The sequence below is a fragment of the Parasteatoda tepidariorum genome, chromosome 7, assembly GCF_982258835.1.
Source record: "Parasteatoda tepidariorum strain Cologne lab strain chromosome 7, Ptep-v5.0, whole genome shotgun sequence".
Taxonomy (NCBI): domain Eukaryota; kingdom Metazoa; phylum Arthropoda; class Arachnida; order Araneae; family Theridiidae; genus Parasteatoda; species Parasteatoda tepidariorum.
The window spans coordinates 92,975,294-93,001,916 of record NC_141761.1 but is presented as its reverse complement, the minus strand read 5'-3'; the positions used below and the strand labels follow the sequence as shown (position 1 = coordinate 93,001,916).

The following is a 26,623-nucleotide window of genomic DNA, read 5'->3' as shown; positions in this document are numbered from 1 at the left end:
AAACTTGCTCTTGGAATCGGAGAAGAGTAATAAATTTTGTACTATCCTAAAGTGAACAAAATGAAAGTACGTCAAATCTCATATTTAAAAAATAATACTATTCGTATTATTTTTCAATGCTCAAAAGATGCTCAAAAGAAAATGAAATTGAAAAAAAAAATTCTGAGACAGTTATATATGTTTACTTAAATCTGACCAAATGCGTCATAAAATAGTTGGAAAATGGAAAAGATTAAAAGGAAAATTTGAAAATGATGTAAATTCAAAAAGAACTGCGATAAAAATAAAAATAATGAATTAAGAATTGTTTTTCTCAAGGAATCTGAAAATTGATCATAATAGAGAGCATCATTTTGAAATTATGTAGCATTAAGGATCAAACTAACCTTTAATCTAATACAAAAATGAAAAGAAAAATTGAGCATTTTACATAAATTTATGCTTAAATTAACTTTTGAAAGATTCTGATTTTCAATTTAAATCAAATTCTCGCATTGCCTTATAAGAATCTGCCTATTGATTTTCAGTTTAAATGAAATTCTACCATTATCTTATAAGGACCTGCATAGTGATTTTCAATTTAAAAGAAATTCTAGCACTTCTTTATAAGAGCATGCATACTAATTTTCAATTTAAATCAAATTCTAGCATAGCCATATAAGAACCTGCCTAATGATTTTCAACTTAAATGAAATTCTAAGAGCTTTCTATTCCAGCTTTGTAAGAATTTACTTATCTCAAAACTTCCTTTGGTCAATCCTTTTTTAAATCCCCGTTATACTGATTCTTCTGTGTACTGGGTGCTTTGTAATTACCACACATATTTTCTTTTAGAATCATCGTCAAAAAATAAAGGAAAAAATATCGATATAAGAGATAACAAAATAATTTTTAGATAAGGAAAAAAACAGAAACCGTATTCGAAATGTTGGATCATTATGAGGAAAGCTGGGGGGAAAAATCATTGAAAAAATCAAAACCAGTTTGATTACCTGATTGAACGAACTGATATTTCCAATAGACCCCTGTTTCCTCCAGCAGCCCAACAGGTTTTGATGTTTACAGTACAATCTTCCTAAGTTCGATTTTAAAAAAAGTGCTTTCTTCTTTGCATTGCATAAATATTAATTTGTGAGCCTTAATGAGTTTATTCTTTCACAGCCCTCATTTTTTGACAAGGATTTTAAAAATATACACATCAAAAAGCATCTAGTTTTCCCTATCAAAACGATATTACTTAAAGAATACTTAAAGAAAGCATACTTAAAGAATACAAATCAATGTTACTAAACTTCCTTAATACTTTTCAGCTATTTCCCCCCAAAAATAATTAGCGAAACACTAAATAATCTTACAAGAGATACTCCAGGAGAAAAATAGGAAACATGGACAAAAATTTTAGTGGCAAACAAAAACAAAATAAATTGAACAATCGAAAGGGAAACTTCCACTCCTGTAAAACGAACTATCCCCAACCCCTTCAAAACCGTCCCAAAGCAGGAAACTCCTTTATCCAGAAACTTAATCTATTAAAACCCCAATGCACTCCAACATCCAATGAGCTGAGCTATCTCCGACCCCTCCTTAAGGCAAGCTTCTCCTCCAATCATAAACCGTCCTTCTACCAACGACGCATGCGCATTCATCGACTGACTTTTCAATAATCCTCTGCAGTCGTGATTAGGACGGCGTATGATTTGATTGGGTTCATAGGCATAGATAGCCAATTCTTACTGATTTTTCTCCGTTTCTCTCCTCCCCATACCTTATACTGTAACCACAGAAGGGAGGGGGGAAGGAATCCCAATTTACCGACCCACCACTTCCCGCTCACTTTCCGGGAGAGGATGGAAGAAACAGGAGCAGCGGGATAAGTTTGTTCAATTCTGTTTCATTCCTCGTTTGGAATTGACACGTGCTTCTGTGAACGGATGAACGAAACAATAATATTCTATTAAGGACATGTTGGAACATGTTAACGTGCAGATTTTGTACGTGGGTAATAAGTTAACAGAGAGTTTACAAGTTCGATATCGATAACTGCAACTATTCTCAAAAATTTCTGATCCGTGAAATCGTTTGATATTTGTTGCAAGCGATAGTAAACTGATATAAATTTTTTGCATATCATAGAAGTTTCGGTGGGCACTTCTTAAGATATCTGACAGAAAATTTAGTTTCGTCAAAACAAAGTTTAACAGAATGAGCATTTAAAAACGTTTTACCAAATATAAATGAACTTTTACTTGCAATGAATATCTGATGTTAAACTAGTTTGTTCTTAAAATATTGGCATATTTAAATGGAATCACTGTTAAGAGTTTTATACTAAATAACATCTACAATCTACTGACAGTATTTAAAAAGTGTTTTATTTTACAACTGAAACAAACATGATTGGCTTGAGTCGTTCACCTGGTATGGGACATGTTTCTTCTGAGACGGATAGAGAAGATTCGCCACCACCTGCACCAGACGTGACTGCTGTAAGTACAATTTTTTTATGCAGTTTTTTCTTGTAACTTTTTGCTTTTAGAATAATGACTAGAGATATTTTAATAGAGAGAGATAATTCAATAAGATGAGATGATATTCGCCTTTAATTGTGATTCACCATCAGCGACAAAATGCATTTAATGGGTATTGTTTGTTTTCAGTGGCGTGTCAAAGGAGAGGGGGCAAGGGGCAATCCCCCAGGTGCCTAGCCAAAAACGGAAAAGAAAAAGAAATCTCTTCAAATATACGTTATCCGAGCTTTAAATTAATGGATTATTCACTATAAAATATAAAATAATTGTTCAACCATGAATGAAATTCGTTGTTTCTTTAGAAATTTTCCTCCGCCCTTTGCTTGAAACAATTGTGATTGCACTAAAATTTTAAATCTAAGAAATTGCAAGTTGAATTCAACTTTTTATTTGATAAATATTTGGTACAAGAAAAATATTCTTTGAAGAATATCATATGAATTTCAACAAAATTGGTTAAGTTTTAAAAGTATTAAAATACGGAAAAGAAAGACAACGTTTGTACATAATTTAATACCATAGGTAATTTTCGCTTTTATCAAACATTAATAAATGTTTTTCGCATTTATGTATATACATATATGCATACACATTTATGTATAGATATATAAATATAATACATGTAAAAAGTGGAGTAGTTGAAAAGAAATACAGCCGTTTCGGTACTATAAACAAGCATCATACACGAAATGTATTGAGAAAAACACGAAAATACTATAGAATCAATCTATTCTGCATGATGTCAGTATAATAAGTATAATTTTATTTAATATTACTGTATAATCACTGGTCGAGTTCTTTTCGGTTCTAGCACTTTGTTGCAATTCTATTGATTCTGTAAAATTTCTGAGTTCTCTCTCTTGACAATGATCACGCTACCTGTAACTTCCTTAGCTTCCTGTAACTTCGTGCTTGCGTTCTTAAGTTGCTTTCTATTTCATTATGTTGTGAGAATAACTTCTAAAGCAGCTCTTGCTATCACACGTCTCACTGATTACAGATATATTTTACCATCCATCAATTCGAAATATCTGTGTCAGCAACATTTATAAAAAAGATATGACATAACCTATTAACAATTTTGTAAACTGAACGACAGTTTGATAAGCTCATTATTTCTGTAATATTTAATGTGTGTGCAACCACTTTTGCTTTCTGTTAACATTTTTATTCATAAATATGATTAAATATCCTGGTTTTAAATTAAAATTTCTTAGTTAAGAAAACCGAGAGATAAATGCTTATAAATCTTACACGAAAAAAAAATTTCTGATAAAATTACCGTACTTTATGGTAATAATATTTCCGGTAAGAAAAGCACAATTCTGATTAATAAAACCTATTCAGTATTTAAACCATACATTAAATATACGGTATTTAAACCATCAATTTGGCAATTTTCCCTTTCATATGGTAAAGGTTTACTGGAAATTTTGGTTTTCAAAATTATAGTTCTTCTTACCACACATTTAATAAAAAAATACAAAATTGGAAAATAAATTTAACTGAAAAAATGGTTTTTATGCCATGGTCTAAGGTATCGTGATAAAATTACTAAATTTTACCACATTACTAATTTTTATCACGCATTATAAAACCCAATTTTATCGTTAAATTTACCAAAATCATCACTTAAGTGCTTGTTTATAAATTACCGAGCTTTATGACGCTCTCCTAGAGCTGGAAACACGGTAAATTTTACCGTATTCTGGTAGGTTTTGATCATATTTTTTTCCTCCTCAGTGTATAGAGAGTTATAAATAAAAAAGCAGAGTGAACATTCAAGTAAAATTATTGAGGAATTAAAATTAAACTTTTCGTTAACAAATGCATAGATATTTCTGATAATTCACATCGCAATGAAAAGTTTTTTCGTCTTTAAGAAATGTCTAAGCATTTGCTTAATTGATTAACTTTTGAAGTGTATTACAGTTTTTGTATTAAGCTAAACAATTTTTTCACACTTCTTGCATTCAACATCAAGGAAATAAACTTTGTATTGTAAATTTGTTGTTTAACAGGTTAAAAGATATACTTCCCCCCTCCCTGGTTTATTTCATTTCCATTGTTTCGATATGCTTCAAAAATGCTTAAGCATTGAAATCTTGGAATTGCAACAGCTTTCAAGAAATATAAACTCTCATTTGAAAAAATTACATCTTCACAGCAATTTTTTTTTAAAATTTTGTTGATAAGTGAAGTAAAAAAAAAAAAAAAAAATCGAAAATTACACCTATTTCATAAATACGAATATAATATTACATTTCAATTCTTTAAAATTTCCGAAATAGCGTAAGAAGAGAATTATTTTATATCCATTCATTAAAACAATATTATGACAATAATATCATTACATTATTCTTAATAGTAATAATATAATATTATTTATATTAGTTATCATAATAATAATAAATACAAACAAAAATATTCAGGAAATAGCGTTAGAAGTGATTTATTTTTACATTTATTCCTTATAATAATATTATAATCATAATATTATTATATTATAACTATATTGTTATATTATTCATTATAACAATAATATGACAATAATAATATTACTTATCAGAATAATAATAAATATAAATAAGAAAATAATATTGCATTTCAATTCTTAAAATTCCAGGATGAAATAGCGTAAGGAGTTAGTTATTTTAATATCCATTCATTATAATAATAGTATAACAATAATATTATTTTATTATTTATCATAATAATATAATAATATTTATATTAAAAATTTATAAAATTATTATACAAGATAAGTTTCAATCAACTTTATTCATATATGTTGTAGTCTTTGTTTTTTAACCTTTTGCACTCCGAGCACCTTAATGTGTCTTTTAAACTAATGTATATTCTAAATCTTTTAAACTGCAAAGTGCAATATTTTAATATAATTTCTAATAGTCATAAGAGAATGTGTTTACTAATTATACAATTACTAATAATTTACAATATTTTCTAATGGTTGTCATTTTAAACTTCTTCAAACGTTTTCGTAATGTCAATTATCTAAGGCATTTTATAAATGTCATTGAAATATTTAAGAAAATTTTAGAACAAATAGTTGTTTTCTTCTTTTCTAAAAAAGACCATTTTTATAGAAAGTTAGGTGTTGAAGCTATTGTTGGATTGTAGTTCTAAAATATCATTAACTTTAAATAACTAATTTGATAATTTAAACTTTTATCAAACATTTTAAAATATGATGTTCAGCAGTAAAAATCATATGAATATTTGATACCCTTAAGTCTTTGATGATATGAATATTTGATACTTATATAAACATTTTATACCAAAGTGGTCAGCGGACATTTTGTATTTATAAAAGTATAAAATACGTTTTTATGTTCTTTAAGTGCATTTTGTAATTTCTGCTTTTTTTAGAAAAATGGGTCAATTTGCAACAGATAAGCTAACAACTTAATTTTAATTAATTTTATTAACATTTAATTGAGTTTTTATTACTTTTTTGGAAAACTGACAATATATTTTCGCGTGGAAAGAATAGAATCCACTCTGCCAAATAGAACATATTTATTAATAAACATCTAGAATACAAAGAACATGGTAACTACAGTTTCCATTTGAAACGCATGAACTTATTTACAGTGAAATAAGGAAACGAAATGACAGGATGTTCTAGAAGATTCTAGAATATTTCATAAATAATAACTAAAATCTTAGACAACTAATATGCATATTTAAATACTTATAAAGTGTTGTTAGAATTTGGGAGAACTTGAATGATCGAATTTCGGAGCTCCTACTTGCCAGGTGAGTGCTTAAGACACTCAACCACTCCGACATGTTTCTTGTCAATATTTCTATTTACTCATTTTTTCAATGATAAAATATTTTTAATACTAAAAAAAGCTGATAGTGAAAGCATTAATGAAGTTGTCTCATTCGATGATTGATTGGCCCAATTTATGACCCATTTTAATTATTTTTATTGAAAGCAATAAATATTTAAAACATATTTAACACTCGTATTGGCTTAGGGATACGTATTACAGATTATGATGCTCTAAATTGCATACAAAATTTCTTAATCTTTATACTAATAATCTTAATCTTAATATTCTTTATATCTCGTATTTTTATTCTTTATGTAAAATTTTTATATTTTCCATCTTAATCTTAATAATTTTTATTATAATATGTACTAAATTTATTTATCTAGCTTTAAAAAAACTGTACTAATTCCAAATAACATTAACACAATTCTTCATTTTTTTTCAGTGATATAATTGAGGGCTTGATAAACGCCAATGTAAATGCTTTTTTTTTAATAATAAAAATAGGATTTATTATTTTTTTCGTAACACGACTATCCGTATGTTTAAAAAGATTTTCCAAAAGCAGCATAAAGCATTTTGCTTAGATGCGTGTTCTTAGATAGAATCAATAGCGTTTCCTCAAAGCATTTTTATTTTAACCCGAAACTCCTTCAACTTTTATCCAATTTTAATTAATTTAACAGCATGCATATATTATAGGAATCATTGTATGTTGATGTGGGTATATTTATTCGTAATATTAAGATATTTTTTGTGTTCAATGTATCATTATTTTGTTAATTTATTTCTTAAATCTTGAAAAAGGAAAAGGAAAACAGCAAAGTTTTAAATAAGAGAATGGAATTATTAGTAGTCCGATAATTTCAGATGGCTCGATGGAGAATTTTTTTTACTTTAGCTATAACTTTAGTAACTAATCTTTTTCAATTTAGTTTGAAACGTGCATAGTAATATAGGAATGAATCTGCAGAGTGTTTCGTAGTTACCGTCCTTAATATATATGACTTTAGAAAGAGGAAATCAAAGAAATCTATTCAATAGGGAACGCAAATTAATATTAAAGAGGGAAAAAAACATATCTTATCAGAATCTTTATCTTATCAGAATCTTGTGTATATTACTGTGAAAGAATCATTACTGTGAAGGTAAAACTCGGACATCAGAACCAGTTTGATTGATGAAGGAAACAAAAATTAGTTTAAAGGCGATTAATTAAAAAAAACCTCTTATTGCCATAGGAAGCAATCTTTGATATTATTCCTCTCGCTTTTTTAGCAGTGATCCAACGTATTTCTATCGCATTTTGGTCTTTTTTTTCTAACATTTGCTTAAAAACCTCATTGTTTAAACAATTTCGATTTTATTTTTGATAAGGATTCTAAAAAATAACGATATTTTAAGTGAGGTGTTTAAGAGACATAGTATAAAAAATTTTTTTTTTCACTAATTGAACCTTAAATTCCATTTCAAAGTAGGCTTTTTTTCCCTTCTTCTTTGATTATATATTATAATTCTTACCATAGTTTATTTAATAAATAAAAGCATAATCTATTATCAACACTGCATACTTATTCAAATTTAAAGGGGAAAAAATAATGAGGCCATGTTATTTATATTGATATAATTATTAGCATGTATTTATTTATTTATCTTTTTTTGTAACACCGGGCAGTTAAAGAAATGTGAACTATAATCCTTTAATTTCGTAATGCATTGAGTTACTTCTTTTTTTCTTATGAATTACAATAAATAGCTTAGACGTTTAGATACACAAGGCAAAAACAAACAAAAAAAAACATTAAAAATTAAATTAATAATTTCAATAAATGACACTAGGGTTGTGGTAGCTCAGTGCTTGGAGCATCAGACTTCAATTTATATGGGTCGAGTTTCGATTCTCGTCACCGTTAGGACAGATCGAGTCTTGCGATTATAAGTGCTCGTAATATCTGTGGAATAGAAAACCCTGTGGTGGGTCGCTGAGCAATACAATGGTTGCAAAGATCAGGAGAAAATTACTTTCCCCCTCAGATTTATGTCGATAATTGTAAAAATAATCTCTCGAATGAGCGCCATCATAACGGGTTTTTCTGAACTAAATAGAACTTTAACCCTAGCGGTGCTCTCTTGTCAAACGAAAGGTGCTCCTTCGGGACTCGCAATGCCAATAACTGACGAGCTTGGCTTGTCCAGGCATCATTAAAAACACGAATGTAGTAAGGAGAGTCGTGGTGGCTCAGCGGATAGAGCGTTCGCCTCCAAATGAGGTGAAACGGATTCGAATCCCAGCGTGGATTGTCGATACGCACGAATTCTGCACCCGGCTCACACCGACCTCAGTGGTAGAGGGATCATGGGTTAGTCCCCTTGCCGTCAGGATAACCGTGGGTGGTTTTCGCTGTTTTCTTCTCCATGTAACGCAATTGCGGGTTATTTCCATCAAAAAGCCTCGCACAAAGACAAATTTCTCCCAATACTTGATCCAGGAGTTCCCTTGTCCTCTGGATTGGGTTCAAAATTACAAAGCTACGGTGTTGAATATTGTAATTGTAAGCTCATAATTGGGTTGGCTGTTCAATGACGGCTATAAAATAAAATAAAATGTTTACACGCATATATGAAATGATTAGTACATTTTTCAAGTTCATTTGTATTACAGATTTGAACGTTATTAGTTTAATTTTATATATTTATGAACTCAGGACTTTTTAAATATTTTAATATAATTCTTTGTAAGTTAAAAATCCTCAAAATTTGAAACATTAGGTCATATTCCTCATTTATAACTTTTCCATAATAAAAGAATGTCAATGTTAATTACCCAGTCTATTTAAAATTTATAATAAATATTTCAAAAATTATGTTAGAATTTATTTAAATTTTCTCTTATTAGACAAATAATTTAAATAACCTTAGGTACTATTAATACATTGAATATAGCACTTTTCTTCAAATAACCATTAAAAATAATTTTAATATAATTTGTAGTCATAGTTGAATACAAATAAATAGAAAGTTATGAAAACCAATACGCATATAATAATATTACATATTATTTAAAAAAAAACCTATTCATATTTAATGTCATTATTCTTTTATCTACCATTCAATAATGAAAAATTAAAAGTCTCTAGCAGATCTTATGAATATTCATAAATATTTTAAATAAAGCATGAATATTCATAGCTTTTAAAAGACCTAGTATACAAAGCATTCCTGAAATGTGTTTAAGAACTTGAAGTTCGAAATGTTTGCTTAAGTTGTTAGTGCGCCAATTTAACCTTTAATTAAAATTTTTCGAGCTTTTAGTTAATTTTATCAGCTATGTTTAATATTCAAAATTAATTCATGAATAAGAAAATAAAAAGTTATCTTCTACTTTTAGTAATACATTTCGACTATGCTTTTCAAAATATAGATTATGTAAAGCCTTTATATTTATGTCTCCTATTTTCATTCGTAAATTTCAATAAAATTCCTTTCAATTTGTACTTTAACCGTTTTGGTACAAGCCAATTAATAAATAGAAGAAAATAATTAAAATTCATACTAAGATTTCGTTAAGAATATTTCTATTTATCAGTGTAGGTGTATTTTCTAATATTTCCTTCTTCTATTTTACGGCAAACAAATCAAATTTTAAATATATTTGTATAAAATCATATATTTCTTAAAATACTTATATTAAGTTGAAAATAAAATACCTATAGGTATTTTTTTTATATACAGAGCGCTAAAAAATGAGCACGAAGAATTACTTTTGATTGAATGATTACAATCTCAAGTACTACACTGAGAAAAAAATGTGGTCAAAGTATAAGAATATGGTAAAATTTACCTTGTTTATGGGAACAGCAAAGAGCTCGGTAATTTTTACCGAAGTGTTTTGTTAATGATTTTGGTGAAATTTACAATAAAATATGACTTTCTGATATGTGATAAAATTTGGTTATTTTATCATTTTACTTTAGAGCTTGGCATAAAAACCATTTATTCAGTAAAATTTATTTTTAAGTTTTGTATTTTTTACTTAATGTGTGGTAATAAGAACTATAATTTTGAAAATCAGAAGTTTCGGCAAACCTACCAAATGAAAAGAATATTTACAAAATGTAGGGTTTCCCGTATATTATGAGTTATTAACCAGCATTGTGTTTTTTTTAACAGAAATTTTATTATTATTATGATATGTTATTCATTATATCATTGCATGTTATTTTCATTTACTATTACTTTACCGGAATTTTTTCTTCGTGAAGAACTCAATCTTATTGGTTTGAGGACCTACTAATTAATGTAGACTATATTTTTAAATTAAGAAAACAGACACAAAAACGTGTTTTTTCTAATAAAAATGCATTTTTTATCAACAGATTTGGATTTTTCTCTCTCAATATCTGGGGATAACGGTAATCTCGAGATTATAGTCCCAGGAGACTAGACCTCTTAATTTCACTTTCTGCGTATTTTGTTACACAGCCGGAAATTATGAAACGAATCAAAAAAGTTTTGGACACAATAAAATTTTTTTTTATCCTAAAATAGTTTTACGCAAAGAAGTATATTTTTTTTAAATTTTATTTTACCCTTTATTATTAAATATTCAAATCTAAATTGTCATGACTTTATGCATTGCTAACGTAATTTACCTCTGTCAAAGTTCTGTAAATATATTTAATAATATTTCCGTTGCAAATGCAAACAAATGTAACAATTTGACACTCTATACCAATAATTATATAATACAATCACATTTATATATGGAAATTTGATACAAAATAAATAAATAACAGTTACGCGGAGAAAAAAATTCTGGTATATAAAACGTAAACATATGGTAATTAAACATTCATTTGATAATTTTTTCCGTTCATATGGTAACGAAGTACCAGTAATTCTTGTTTTCAAAATTTCTCATTACCATACATTTAATAATAATAATAATAATATATATATATATATATATATATATATATATATATATATATATATATATATATATATATATATATATATATATATGTGTGTGTGTGTGTGTATAAAATTTTAATTTTATAAATATGAGACCAAAAAACAAAACAAATATTAATAACCTATACCTTATTTGTTAGAAAGGTCACTTTTCTGAGAAATTGATAATTTGAGTTTCACACATTTTTGTTTGAATCATCGACACTTTTAAGACACATAAACCAATATCGACAAAAGAAATCGGAAAAATTAAATTTTTTGAATTAAAATTTAAAGTTTGAGACTTTTTTCGTCATGAAATTGACTTTAAGCGGAAAATTGAACGAAAAATGTCAACGGCAAAGCTCGTATTTTTTTAAAAAAAAATAATAAGTGAAATAAAATACCTCGATTTGAAAGAACGGCACAACGAAGGAAACTGAACAAAACAAAAATATTTGAGAAAACCGATTCTGCTGTTTTCCAGAACTTATTAAAAATTATAGCCATTTTTTTCTTATGAAAGTACTGACTTTTAGTAATGAGGTAATGAGTAATGAGGATTTTTCAAAATCGAATATTATTTAAAATAAAAGACTAAAAGAGACTAAAATAAATTAAATTTTCGAGCTAAAATTTAAAGTTTGAAACTTTTTGGTCATAAAATTGATTTCAAATGAAAAATAGAAGAAGAAAAAAAAATTCAAGACTAAGGTGTTCTTTTTTTTCTTTTTTTTTCAAAAACATAATGAAACACCTTGAGTAAAAAATAAGACACAACAAGGGAAACTAAACAAAACAAAAATATTTACAAAAACTAATTGTGCAGTTTTTCAGAACTTGTTTAAAGTTACAGCCATTTTGCTGTTCCGATAGAACTCCTCATAAACTCATTAATAAAGGTTTTCAGAAATCGAACATTTTCAAGATTATTTAAAATAAAATGCGATGGGTAAAGGCGTTGGTACAATTTGATTGTATCAAGGACAATTAAGTAAAGAAACCACCAAAGCATAAATGAAATACTTCTTTCCTTTTCAGTTAATAGTAATACCTCAAATATTAATATTTCCTCGTTCATTCCGCCAACCATAATTTCGCCAGCCTAACCATCCGATGACGAAGAGACGTCATAAATAGGACCATTCGCTATCACACCGTCAACGTTGATCATTAATCTAGGAGAATTGCTAGAAACTCGTAATCATCCTCCTCACCCAACTAACAGATAACGAATACAGCACATTTCATTAAAAGACATATGTCGATGGCCATTGGCGAACTACAACCCATGAAAGATTCAGTACCCTCGCCAATGTTTGCTCTCTTGTAAGCTGTTACAGATAATTACAGATATTTGTATTCGACTCGATTAATGGACAGTTACAGAAATACAGTTCGAAAAATAACTACCAGTACCCCTTCTGTCAGTTTTGTTCGGGAATAATGATTGGTGAAAAAAGTGGCTGACTGTTTAGTTTGCCCAAGAAGCATGAAACTCGAAACGATTTGAAGAGTGTTCTTTTTTCCTTCTTTCCCCTTTTAGGACTGTAGAATAATTAATCGATTAGATAAAGGTGGGAAATAAAAAGAAATCAAGTGATTAGGGAATATTTCTTTCATCTTTTATTTTTTTCCTTTCAATACACATAAACATTTTTATAAAAGCAAAATTGTATCCTAGATAAAAATGTTTTGAATGAATTTCATTTCTTTTTAACCAAACTCAGTAGAGTCACGATTGTCCTGTAGTACCAATAAAAATAAAAGCTTAATAGGCTTCAAATAAAGTTGCCGATAAGACCATAAAAATAATTTTAAAAAATTGCCATAAGAGGTGAGGAATTAGAAGAAATAAAAATGCTTCATTAGAAAGAGATTTTCATTGCTTATAACGCGTGAAATAATTAAAAAGTTACAATGAATTTTTCTTTCTATTAAAGGAACTTGAAAATAAGAGTTTCTTTTTTATTTATCAGCTTGGATCATAACTTTTAGTTAGTTAAATCAACATCATATTCTTAAATAAATAGAATAATTGTTCTTTAATGTCTTGAATATTATATTACTTACTAAAGCAAAAGTGAAATTTTTATAGTCTTATGGATATTTTTATTCGTGGAATTCGTAAAAACCACGCCATATTGCTTTCACTTTACTTTTGAAATAAATTTGTATTAATATTCAATTACGATTACTTGTTGCCAGCAACTCAGATAAAAACGGCATATTATTGATTAAGTGATCAATATGAAATGCTTATAATTGCAATCAATGAGCATTTGTTTTATTATTATTTTGAAATCATTTTTTTCTGACAAAGCAATTAATATGGTAGTGTAGATACTACTTTTTACCCATGTTTTGAATTCCCTATCTGAATTGATATTTAGTACAGAATTTTAAGTTGTTTGCTTTCATAATATTAATTTTTTGAGTCGAGATTTATTGCAATCATAATTACAATTCATAAAAATAGTTATAAACTGCATGCTTATTTTTATAATCATTTTTAGCATATTTTTATTACAATTTTAATTTATTCATTTAATTTATTACTTTTATTAATTCCAGTGTATTTTACATTATTTAAGCTTTATGAAATGCATATTCATATGCTTTTCTAAATACTGTTTCATTTAATAACACTAATGCAAACCTATGCGTCAAGAAATCATTCATATTGATGTAATTTGAGCTAATCTAACTTCGGCAACCAATTCGGAATTTATTTAATAGTACTAATGCACACCTATGCTTCTAGAAATCATTCATGTTGATTCAATTTGAGCTGATCTGAAGTTAGATACAACCAACATTCGGAATTAGAAAATCCAATTCGGAATTTATTTAATAGTACTAATGCACACCTATGCGTCAAGAAATCATTCATGTTGATTTAATTTGAGCTAATCTAACTTCCGAAACCAATTCGGAATTTATTTAATCGCACTATGCTTCAGGAAATCATTCATGTTGATTTAATTTGAGCTGATCTGAAGTTAGATACAACCAACATTCCAAGTTAGAAAATCCAATTCGGAATTTATTTAATAGTACTAATGCACACCTATGCGTCAAGAAATCATTCATGTTGATGTAATTTGAGCTAATCTAACTTTGGAAACCAATTCGGAATTTATTTAAGCGCACCATAATACACTCCTATGCGTCAAGAAATCATCCATGTTGATTCAATTTGAGCTCATAGGAAACCAATGATAAATAGGTAATAAAAACGTGTATAACTCAAAGAATCTCAGTTGTGATTAAATATCATAAGTCATGGATGTTCTCTTTTAAATAATTTGAAACAAAAAAAAAAGCAAAGGAAAAAGAAGAATCATAAGAACTTTAAAATGCAAATATGCGCAATTCTGAATCTAAAGAAACTTCATCCATCATGGTGAAATGCGCGAAATAACAATGATGGCCACCATACTGTTGAAAGTATATACAGTGCGGAAAAAAAACTGAATAACTTTTGATCTAAGCACCGGATTTTCATTAACTGGGATTTAATTTCCAGGTTCAAAGAATTGATCTTAAATATGCTAATTAATCTGTACAGACGTATTCTAGATTACAAGCTAAGACACAGAAACGTTCTTTCTCCGAGTAAAAATATCTCTGATTCGACGGGATTCCTTTCCCTCAAAATTTAGGAGGTAGCTGCAAATTGGGAAATATGGTCCCAAAAGTTTGAGTCAGGAGAGCGGTCCAAAGTTGAAATCCCTTAAAGTTATTTTACTTTTTACCAACGGCAGGGGGATTCTAACCCACGATCTGATACCACTAATTATATTTTCGCAAATTAACGATCATATTTACGATCACATTACATTAAGTTTAAGTCTTAGCACGTGAGGATCCGATCATTAGATCAAAAGTTATTCAAAACACTTCGTGTTCTTTTTTTCAGTTGGTAATTGTAGATTTGCTAAAAAATAATACAAAGAAAAAAACATTCTGCTTTTGCATATATAGAATTTTCAAACTATAAACTTTCTTTGTTACTAACACAGATTTTTAAACTTTCAACAATCGGTTTCGAATAGGAACTTCACGACAAAATAGCTCCATTTCTAACTTAAGCCAACCCTTCTTTCTCAATTTCGATATCAATAAATCTTCTTCCCAACTTTTATGAGTCCTAATTTCCCACAATATGCATAGATATATACATACTAAATGAAATTCTAACTATAACCAAAAAGAAAAAAAAAGCTCCTCACCGTTACTTCCAGCACAAAAATGTTGCCAAGCTTAAGTAATTGCTCCCAGAAATTCATGTCTTCTCGCCAACAATCCGTCATCCGGTTTTTATTTCATCATTTTCCGGCTCTTTTGGCGCTTCATCAACAATGCCCGACTACCAGGCCGCCCTATCTGGTCATAATCATAGGCAACGATCTTGATTAAAATGCTGCCGTAATTAATGCGGTACTATAGGGGGCTCGTCGGGACTGTGTATTGGGTACGATAACTCATCTCGTTAGGCGGACACCATCACGGCGACAATTAAGTTTTCATGGGGACAGATTGATTATTCTCCGACTGGCAAGTGAAGCTCCACCCCGTGTATTCCAGGAGCTTAAGGAAATTAAAGCGAACCGAGTTATTGTTATTAACCATAATTCACTCCAGGTATCTTCCTCAAATCATAATTCATGAGGAAACACATCTTTGAACAGGCGAGATAAGACGCCTTTAATATGAACACATTCCATGTTTAACTCTATTCAGGGAAGGAGATATTTGCGATTCGCTTCAACGATAGTCCTCTTAAAAGTATGCAAGAAATTATTTGTTTTTGTCCAATAAAGTTTAATTAAATAACATTCTGCGGATGAATAGCATTGACCCCTTGACATTTCATTTTAAAACTCTAAACTGTGCGGAATTATTAATTTCTTGATATAGAAATGATTTTTGATTGCACAATAAACTACAACTCGCAACGGAATGTTGACAGAGATGCCAACTGCTCCGGACACACCAAAATAATTAAAAAAAAAAAAAAGACGGAAATAACTACAAATTAAATTTCGCAAATATTTGACTATTTTTGCTTGCTTTTTAAGAAGTATAGCATGACATAAGTACTATAAAGTGGTGAATTATATAAGCCTACGAATTATTTAGAAATAGTGGTGGATAAAAATCCACTAAATTGAATTTATTAAACCAAGAATCACAATTGATTACCACTTAAAAATATTTATGTCCGGCGCAAGTTGGCTTCTCTGTGTTGAAGACGTCTGAGACACGTCAATTATTGTTTTGACATATGAAGCAAATGACCTCTCCCAGACGTCTTCGTATGTCAAGGGGTTGAATGAATAACGTTCTGCAGATTTACAGAGACAGTTTGCAGAACTATCTTCTAGGATTCAGATTTGTCGGAGACTTGAAAGTGGTCAGGCAATTATTATTTTAAAAATTAAGCTTAATCTGACATATATTAAGCCCTATTTGCGAATATTAAATGTAATAAAGTTATGTACAAAAACTTTATGTTGATTAAATTTAATAAGAATTTTATGTAATCATACTGTAGTTTTGCCCAAAAGGATAAAAACCGATGCATATGCTAAAATCTTTTCAGTTTAAAGGAAGAAACAAGCATGGTTGTAATTTGTGGCGTTCAGATTCACCTCTATTTGAAGTTTCGTTAAATGATACCCAGCCGATTGCTATACCAGCACAGGTAGCTAGGAAACAAATAAGACTATAACCAAAAATGGTATAATTTATTTTTTAAAAAATGATATTGTACAACGATTCTTTTAGATTACAGTTCTTTAATCTTAACTTGAAAATGCCTTTTTATAAAATTTTACTTATTAAAATTTTACATAAAGAGGTCAAAATGGACAAAAAGTTTTACCCAAATTAAGGGGAAAATGACTCCTCCATTAAATTCGAGCCAAAACTTTGCCAGAAAAGTTAAGGTGACCAGACGTTCACAAATTCTGAGAACAACTCTTAAGTTTCAATAGTTATCTTCAAAAAAATTCAAAAACTTCCAGCTTTTTTGACGACGGAAATGTATCAAATTTAAGCATAAACATCAAATTTAAACATTAAGAACTAAACTCAAAATTTTGAGTGTACAGTAAAACATCATATATATATATATATATATATATATATATATATATATATATATATATATATATATATATATATATATATATATATATATATATATATAACGTCGTTGCCGAGTGGAAGGATTAAAACAGGTCATAGGTCGGGAAGGAGGGTACAAAATTTATTTATTAATTATTAGACAAGAGCAGTCATGAGAATGAGTGAAAGTGCCCACGAAAAGTTGCGCTCCTTGGTTATATGTTAGGGAAAATCTTGCAAAGTAAAATCCGTAAAATGTCTTAATTTAGGGAAAGAGGGAAATCTTAGTAGTTGCTATTGGTTTATGAGATAGATCGAACGTTTCCCACACAATAGCAAAGGGAAAAATGTCCTGCTCTTAATTAAATGCATAGTTGAGCCAAAAATAGATTTAAGAACAGGATGTGGCTTTTAAAAGTGTGAGAAAGTATTTCAAATAGAATAATTAATTAGGAAGAAGTTTTATAGCAGAGAAACTAACACAAAAAGATTAATTGAAGCTTTTTATGTTACATCCCCCCTCGCCAATAATGTTTAATTAGAATCCAAAAATTTTGAAATTATCCATTTGCAAAATCTTCCCTATGGTAGAAGTACAAATAAAATAACCAAATTTGTAATGGTAACAATATATAAAAGTAATATAAATTATAAAACATTTACATATGTTCATATTGTAAAAATTTTAACATAATTAAAATTCTGTAGTAGCATCATCAGCAAATTTAAAATTTTCATTTTCAACAGTTTTTTTGACTTAACAGTGTTTTCAGTTTCAAAAGTCTTTAGTTTAAATATCACAACACAGCTTTTTCACTATAAGAATTATTCTTCATAAAAACACTATTTAAGTTAACTCTTCAATCATGATAAAAAATTTATAAATTTCTGTTAAAAATGTGTAATTTAAAATGTAAAACACAAAATACAAAAAACATTTTTCCTGGAAAAATTTCAATCTGAAATTAGATTTGAGTATTGTTTACCTTGTTTGAAAACAAAATAAAATAAAAAATCTCACAGTGGTTGTTATTCTGAAGACCAATACTTCAGTATTGTCTTTATTTCACTTTATTTACCTTTCATATTTATCACTTTTATAGCAAAATATCCGGAATTTTTTTTTTTTTTTTTTTATGTCCAAAATTTGCCTTCTATAACATTTTTTCTTTTCCTTTTCTCTCTTATTTTTCTTTCTACTTTCTTTTCTTTTTCTCTCTTATTTTTCTTTTCTTTCTTTTACATTTCTTTTATTTCTACTTTCTTTATATTTATTTATTTGTACTTTTATTTTCTTTCTTGGTATTTTTATTGCAATTATTAACCCGGATTTCAGGAAAAATGTAAAGACAAATTGCTTTTATAATCAGAAAAGATGATCAGTCTTCTCAGATTTTACATTACAACCCGTTTAACACAATTTATCGCTAATTGAAATCCAAAACAAAGCTTTCAAATTTAATATGGTATTAAGGTAAATCAGTTTTTAATTTTTGACTGATCTAGCTATTTTCCTTATTTTAAATCTGAAGTGCAAGTTTGGTTTATTTGCAAATTACCTTTTCTTTTTCATTTATATCTTTCATTCTTCTTTTTGGACATAATTTTTTTTTTTTTTTTAAATTTTAGCTCGGATATTTTTTTAAAGTAATTTTTGTGCAGAGATCTTAATTGGTAATTTAATTTGTCACAATTGTGTGTTAGAAAATTCAAATATTTTATTTCTATTTTAAACGTGTTTTTGAAGTGAATTTGGTTACTAATACTTTTCAATTTGTGTTTGATCATTTTCCTATCTGTATGCTGGAATTGTCACTCAGCAATAAGAGACTTTGTTTATTTATGGACAAAACTGAGCTATGAACTAATTACCAACGTTGAACTAAAGCATTAATGTCTGGTTTCACATTTTAATTCAAATTCTAAAAACAAATATTTTATTCATTTTTCCAAATTATTTGTGTGAGTTTTAACATTTCTTAATTTAATTTTTGCAACACCGTAATTGTATTCACATATCTAAATTAAATTTCAATAATTACTGCAGTTGCATTACGAAAAGAAAAAAAATTAAATGGCATTTTCATTTAAGCCCTAATCACTGTAAAACAAAAATATAATTTCTACTAACCAAAAAATCATAGAAGCTGTAACACATAAAACAATATGAAAATAATTTCTTGTAACACTTTTCAATCAAATAAATCAATTAACTGAAAATAAAAATTTAAAGAAATAAAAATTTCAACAGTAAATACTATCAATATATAAAAAGTAGTTTCACTTTGAAACATCAAATATGGGAAAAAATTAAAATCATAATCATTTAAGAAATTGATTTATGAGAAATGTAAAAAACTTTAACTCAAAGGATACCTGAAAAAGTTCGAATTAGTCCGAGATATTTTGAAAACCACAACAGAGATGGGAATGCGTTGAAATTCCGTAAACACAATTCCAAAACCAAAGACGTGAGCTGCTAGGGAAAAAATTTGTTTCTTCGTTAAGATGAATCGTAAATTAACACCAATAGTGACGAGAAATTGAAGCTTATTTTTCTTTTGAATGACGAATATTTAAGTAGAACATCGTGGGTGTGAGAACAATTATTCATCGACGATAAGATCCAGCTCAGCACTTAAGAGTGGCAAAATCAACGCTTTCTCAAAGGGATAGTTTCAATAAAACATTTTAATTAACAGGAATTCGATGCAGTTTTTCTTTTTAGTCCAAGGAAGGAATTGAAGCTCAGCTTTCTAGTATTCTCAGGAACGTAGACAAAATATGCAGCATAGACATGGAAAACGGATGATCTTTTAGTTCCACTGTGCGTAGGTATAATTTATAATAAACTAAACGTTTGATGATTGAAGAGATTATTTTTTTTTGATGAAGATACAGGATGAATTAATTATTGCCATAAGTTGAAGAAGAATTTGACTGCTTATTTACCAAATGTCCATTTGAATAAATGATTTGAAGTTATTCCATATTTTTGAAGTACCCTCTTCCGAAGTTGATTTATTTAATTTTAAATGAGAGATATTCCATATCGTTGATGTACCGTACCCCGTTCCCGACCGTTTAATCCTGGCGACTTATAACGTCGTTGCCGAGTGGAAGGATTAAAACAGGTCATAGGTCGGGAAGGAGGGTACAAAATTTATTTATTAATTATTAGACAAGAGCAGTCATGAGAATGAGTGAAAGTGCCCACGAAAAGTTGCGCTCCTTGGTTATATGTTAGGGAAAATCTTGCAAAGTAAAATCCGTAAAATGTCTTAATTTAGGGAAAGAGGGAAATCTTAGTAGTTGCTATTGGTTTATGAGATAGATCGAACGTTTCCCACACAATAGCAAAGGGAAAAATGTCCTGCTCTTAATTAAATGCATAGTTGAGCCAAAAATAGATTTAAGAACAGGATGTGGCTTTTAAAAGTGTGAGAAAGTATTTCAAATAGAATAATTAATTAGGAAGAAGTTTTATAGCAGAGAAACTAACACAAAAAGATTAATTGAAGCTTTTTATGTTACATATATATATATATATATATATATATATATATATATATATATATATATATATATATATATATATATATATATATATATATATATATATATATATATATATATATATATATATATGCAGCGCTTCTCGCTGTCGGGCCACAGGTCCCTGGTTCGATCCTCGGGCCGGGCAAGGTTGACTCAGCCTTTCATCCCTTCAGTGGGTCGATAAATGAGTACCAAGAATACTTGGGAACTAAACACTGGGGGTTCCGCGTTCGGCTGACCACCTGACCGGAACATCTGCTATATATATATATATATATATATATATATATATATATATATATATATATATATATATATATATATATATATATATATATATATATATATATATATATATATATATACACTTGCCAAATGCAATAAAATCGTAAATTCGGCAGAAGAAATTGTGTTTTTGCCGAATAGTTTTTTTCCAGCGAAAAGAAAAATACATAAACCTCTCGAGCATGTAGAAAAAAGGTCAAAAGGAATTTTTGCCAATAACTGGTCAAAAGGAGTCAATAACTGGTCAAAGGTCAAAAGGAATTGCAGAGAGAAAAAGTTTCAATGCTGCAGCAATTGTAGCTAGGAAGGAGATTTGGCGGATTTTCTTCCTTAAATCGTTTAAAAATTTTCTTAAATAAATGGGTTTTTTTGCTTAATTTTTGGTCTTATTTTTTAATATTTAGCAGCTTCTATTCATCATTTCTTTCCCCCCCAAAAAAAAACAACAACAATTTCCCCCCATCCCCAATAGGATTAGTTATCAATTTAAAATATCTAACGCATATTACATCACATTACACAATATCAATAAAATATTATTCTGTATAATTTTACATTTTGTTCGTATATTCATACGACGCATGTACCTATATGTGTCACTAAAATGTATGTACATGTAAAATTATGTTATGTTTGCCTAAAATATATGTACGTATATATAGACCTAAAATTTTCTTGTGCAAATATGTTAAACAATGTTTACATCTATGTGCGTAGGTACGAACAATGATTGATGTATTTTAAGCTCTTACTTGTGTATGTACAATATATGTTCATGTTTGAGTACGAATTTATATACAATATGGTTGCTTTTGTTTGTATGAACATGCATTGTATGTGCAATGCATGTACGTGCATATATAAATTGTGTTACATACATTGAATATATGTAGGAAAATGCATATACTGTATGTACATATATTTTGCATACGTATGTGCATACAAGTATGTATGTGTGTGTATGTGCATGCAATGTATGTAATAATGTGAAAACAATGTAAGCGCATATGTTCATAGAATGTTCAGATGATATGTTATTACAACTTCGCATATTGTACGTATAGACAGACATATATTGTACGTTCATGTGGATGTACGATGTGCAAAAAAAAGAAAAAAATGGACTACTATGAATAACTTTTGATCTAATGATCAGGTCTACGCGTTCTAAGACTTAGTCTTAATGACTCGAGGGGTTGACCTCAAATATGCTAATTAATAAGTGCAGGCGATATTTTCAGTTACGAAATCAGACACAAAAACGTACTTTCTCGGAATAAACAAACCTTTTCTTCGACAGATTCGGATTTCGTAGCCCCCGAAATATAGGGGGCCCAAATAGTTTGGCTATCTCGGAAATATGGCCCAAATAGTTTGGTCAGGAGAGTGGTCCAAAGTTTAGAACCCTTAATACTAATTTTACTTTTTACGTATTTCGCTCTATCTCGAGAACTTTTTTAGTGATTAGAAAATTTTTTGCACACAATTATAAGACTCGTTTATGCACAGGTAAATTTCATGCAGAAAATAACTTTTAATAAATATTTATTATTTCATTTTAGGAAATGTCAGAAAAAATTTGAATTGCAAGGTATACAAATTTTTGCATCATTTCAAGGAAAATAATTTCATATGGCAAAATATAAAATTTAAGCAAAAGCGGTTGAAAAGTTCTTGAGAAATTGAATTTCAAAAAAGTCAGATAATTAAAATTCGATTTCTCAGGAACTATTCGATCGATTTGGCTCAAACTTTGTATTTTGTCAAAAAAATTGTATACCTTACTGCTCAAAATATTTCCGATCATTGTTAAAAAAAAGATAATAAATATTTACGAAAACTTATTTTTGCATGGCATTATCTTCGGAAGAACGAATTTTATAATTGTGTGCCAAAATTTTTCACTTCACTTAAAAAATTCTCGAGATTAGTGAAATACGTAAAAAATAAAATTAGCATTAATGGCTCAAACTTTGGTTTGCTCTCCTGACCAAACTAATGGGACCATGTTTACAAGATTGTGGCTACTCCCTATATTTTTTGGGGTCAGAAATCTAAATCCGTTGAAAGAGATATGCTTATTCAGACGTACGTTTTTGTGCTTAATTTCGTAACTTAAAATATCATCTGCACTAATTAATTAGCATATTTGAAGTCAGCCCTCAGAACCATTAAGATTGAATCCTAGAACGTGAAGATCTGATTGCTAGATCAGAAGTTATTCAGTGTGGTTCATTTTTTTTTTTTGGGACGCACTATACATACCTTTCTTGTATATCCTATCAGACATAGATCTGTTGGTTTGAATTCATACTGCAAACGTGTACTTTAATGATTTGTAATCGCGATTTCATATAATCATGCTTACCTGTAATCATATATTTTGATTACTTGTATTCGTTTCTTGTTGTGATTTCAAATAATCGTAACCACGTGTAATGAGAGATAATAACTTGTAATCGTAATTACCGAAAATCACGATTGCATTGTAGTAATTATCTGTAATGAATTACAGATGTAATCGATTATTTGAAAAATAAAATGTAGCAAATTTAAGTCATTATATTGGGTTACTGCCGTTCTTTTTATGAACTTCAAAATTCGGCATGTCATTAAATGTTTTCTTTTGCACAAAGTTCTAAATCATTCGAAAAAGGGTATTCTGCCGAAATCTATGTTTTTTAGCATTTGATGTATTTAATTAATTAATTCATTTAATTTTTTTATGTTATTTGTTTATTTACTTTTCAGTTACTTTATGTAATTTTCAGGTCATTAAATTGGAATGACAAATTTGAGGAAAACGAATAAATTCAACACTACCTTCTTTTTTTTTAAACTTTAAATCAGGGTTCTAACTGGAAAAAAAAGTAGCTCATGACATTTGTTTTGTGTAGTATGGAAAGGGTGATAAATAAAAGATCCCCTCACGATTCAGGTACCAAGTTTTAAAATTGAAATTTTGATTTAGAAACTCACCTAGCTTTGTTGTTCAGTACAGTTCAAAAAAAAAGAGATTATACCTTCTTTCAAACGAAAATTTGCATCAAACGACAAAAGAATTGGCAGAGAAAATTAAATGCTTCCACATCAAACTTTTAACTGAACGATAAAATTTAACTGAAAATAGTTGAAAATATTTTTTCTTTCCAAATTAATCACACTATACAATTTTATTTTAACTTTATAAATAATTCGATTTTTATCATAACATAGTTAATCAATGCTTAACATTTATAATAAGTAATTTTATCTAAGCTATCATTAAATTTTATCAGTGTCAAATTAACGGCATTTCTTATTTTCAACATTCAAACTCAATTTCTTAAGAGCATAAAAACAATGGATTCGAAATTTTTTATTTATTAGCATCTCTGCCATTTTGTCAAAACTCATATATTATTCTTTTTTCTATCTTGAACTCCCTTTGTAAGTTCTTACTTCAACTATGTATAAAAACATTGCTTTTCTCTTTTCAATCGAATATGCCGAGTTAAAATTTTCAACCATATCAATATATTTACATTTCGTGCATTTTTTTTATCTGGGTGATATTGAAGAAAAAAAGGGAAACTTAGTTTTTGATGATATTTAGAGATTCGTTTTCTCCTCGATTGGATTCTATGAATAACCAGGATAAAACACAAAAAAAGTACATAAAAGTGAAGGGAAAAAAATGCAAGTTCATTTGAATTTTTCCACAATAGATTTTAAAAAAGCGAGACTTCGCCAAGGGAAAAAAAAAAAACCTGACGCTCCGAACATAATGATTGAAATGCAGATTTTTGTTGTAAGAATTTATATTTTTATTTCCGTTTCCCTCACAGTGGTTGCATCTTTTACTTTATAAAATCTTTTCAAAAAACCTTTTTTATTATTTCCTCAAGAAAGGAAAGAAGAAAGAAAAAAAAAGGATAGGATTAATGAAAAAGAAAAAGACCCTGGGTTCTACAAACTTTTATATATATCTGATTAAACCAACAAAGAAGATTCACAGGAAAAAAATTGAGTATCGCTATCTGTTGTTAAAAAAAAAACATCATAAAATGGCACGATACTGGTATGAGATCTCTGTGATGATAATCAGAATGTCTCCCTCCGCATCGTGGTCATTCGGCTGAAGCAGAAGGGATTACTCCGCTTCAGAAAATAGTGCACCGCGAATAGGTACGTCAAATCCCCTTTCGTTGATAGACTTCTTCGAAAATCCATGCTATTTCCCTTCCATCGAGTCACCTAATCTTTCGTCTCATTTTTTTTTTCTTTTTCGTTTCTTACCCTACGAATTTTTTGCCCTTTTTTTACCATTCTCGATTGAAAATGCCGAATCTTCCCCCTGATCATATCGAACCATTGGTAGGCTTAACTCATTATCGTGTAACTTCCATTCCAATAAAGTGGTTTCAATTTCTTTTATTGTTGCCAAACGATTTTTTTTTTATTTATCTTTTTTTTTCTTTTACTCTACGACTTTCTCCCGGCCATTAACATGGTGTTTGGGTAATGCCACTCCCCACAAAGTATTCCGTTTTTTATACCTGAAGCGTTTTTTTTTTCCTTCTATCATTTTCTGTACTCTTATTTTAATAGAAACTCATTTCAAACTTTCGAACCATTCTCATTGCAAGAGATATAAAAATCGCTTGAAAAACTGCAACTTGCTTTGTTAACGAATTTTTTTTAAATTTATTTTCTCTATTTTATGTAACGAATTAGTTCTTTTTTTAAAACGTGTTAGGTAAATTAATGGTGGAAGATTTCAATTTGGTACTTGATGATCAGATGATAAAAAATAAAAAAAAATAATAAAGATCTCAAATCTGATTTACACAAAAAAAAAAGAAAAGAAATATTTCTTCAACATGTGCAAGTTTTGCATGGAAAATGCTCTCATTTGTCATCAAGGTTTAGTTTTTTTTTTTTTTAAATACTGATTCAAATACTGATACTTACTTTTACTAAAATTATTTCGAAAACATTATTGAGTTCTTAGCCTATTTACTTCCTTTATGCATACAATAGCATAATGTAAAAGTCAATTAGAATCAGATCTTTCCCGAATGAAGCTTTTTTTATTATTATTATTATAGACGTGTATTCTTCACTTGATCTTTTGACGACATTTAAACTATAATTGAATTTGCAAAGTCTTAAAATTTTCGAAGCAAAAAGATAAAAAATAAAATAAATAAACAAATAAATAAATGAAATAAAAAGGAAGAAAATTTTATTTTGCTGTGAGTAGAGAAATTAAATTATTAGGAAACACTTGTCCTTTTGTCATTGGAACATGGATTAATTTGCATTATTTAAAAAATGCTTTTTTTTTCAACCTAACTAAGGTTTTTAAAAATTCACATT

General features: G+C 28.6%; 1 protein-coding gene across 2 annotated transcripts in view; it reads left to right on the top strand.

The window, feature by feature from the left end:
- Positions 1 to 1,651: 1,651 nt before the first annotated feature.
- fuss (SKI family transcriptional corepressor fussel) overlaps positions 1,652 to 26,623 on the top strand; it is a 114,269-nt gene continuing 89,297 nt past the window's right edge. Inside the window, exon 1 of one of the 2 annotated variants that reach the window (XM_016048545.4) lies at positions 1,652 to 2,486. In XM_016048545.4, coding sequence (XP_015904031.4) covers positions 2,394 to 2,486 — 93 coding nt within the window. In that variant the 5' untranslated portion in view covers positions 1,652 to 2,393. The remainder of the gene's footprint in view (positions 2,487 to 26,623) is intronic. The other variant, XM_071183141.2, reaches the window with a different exon arrangement.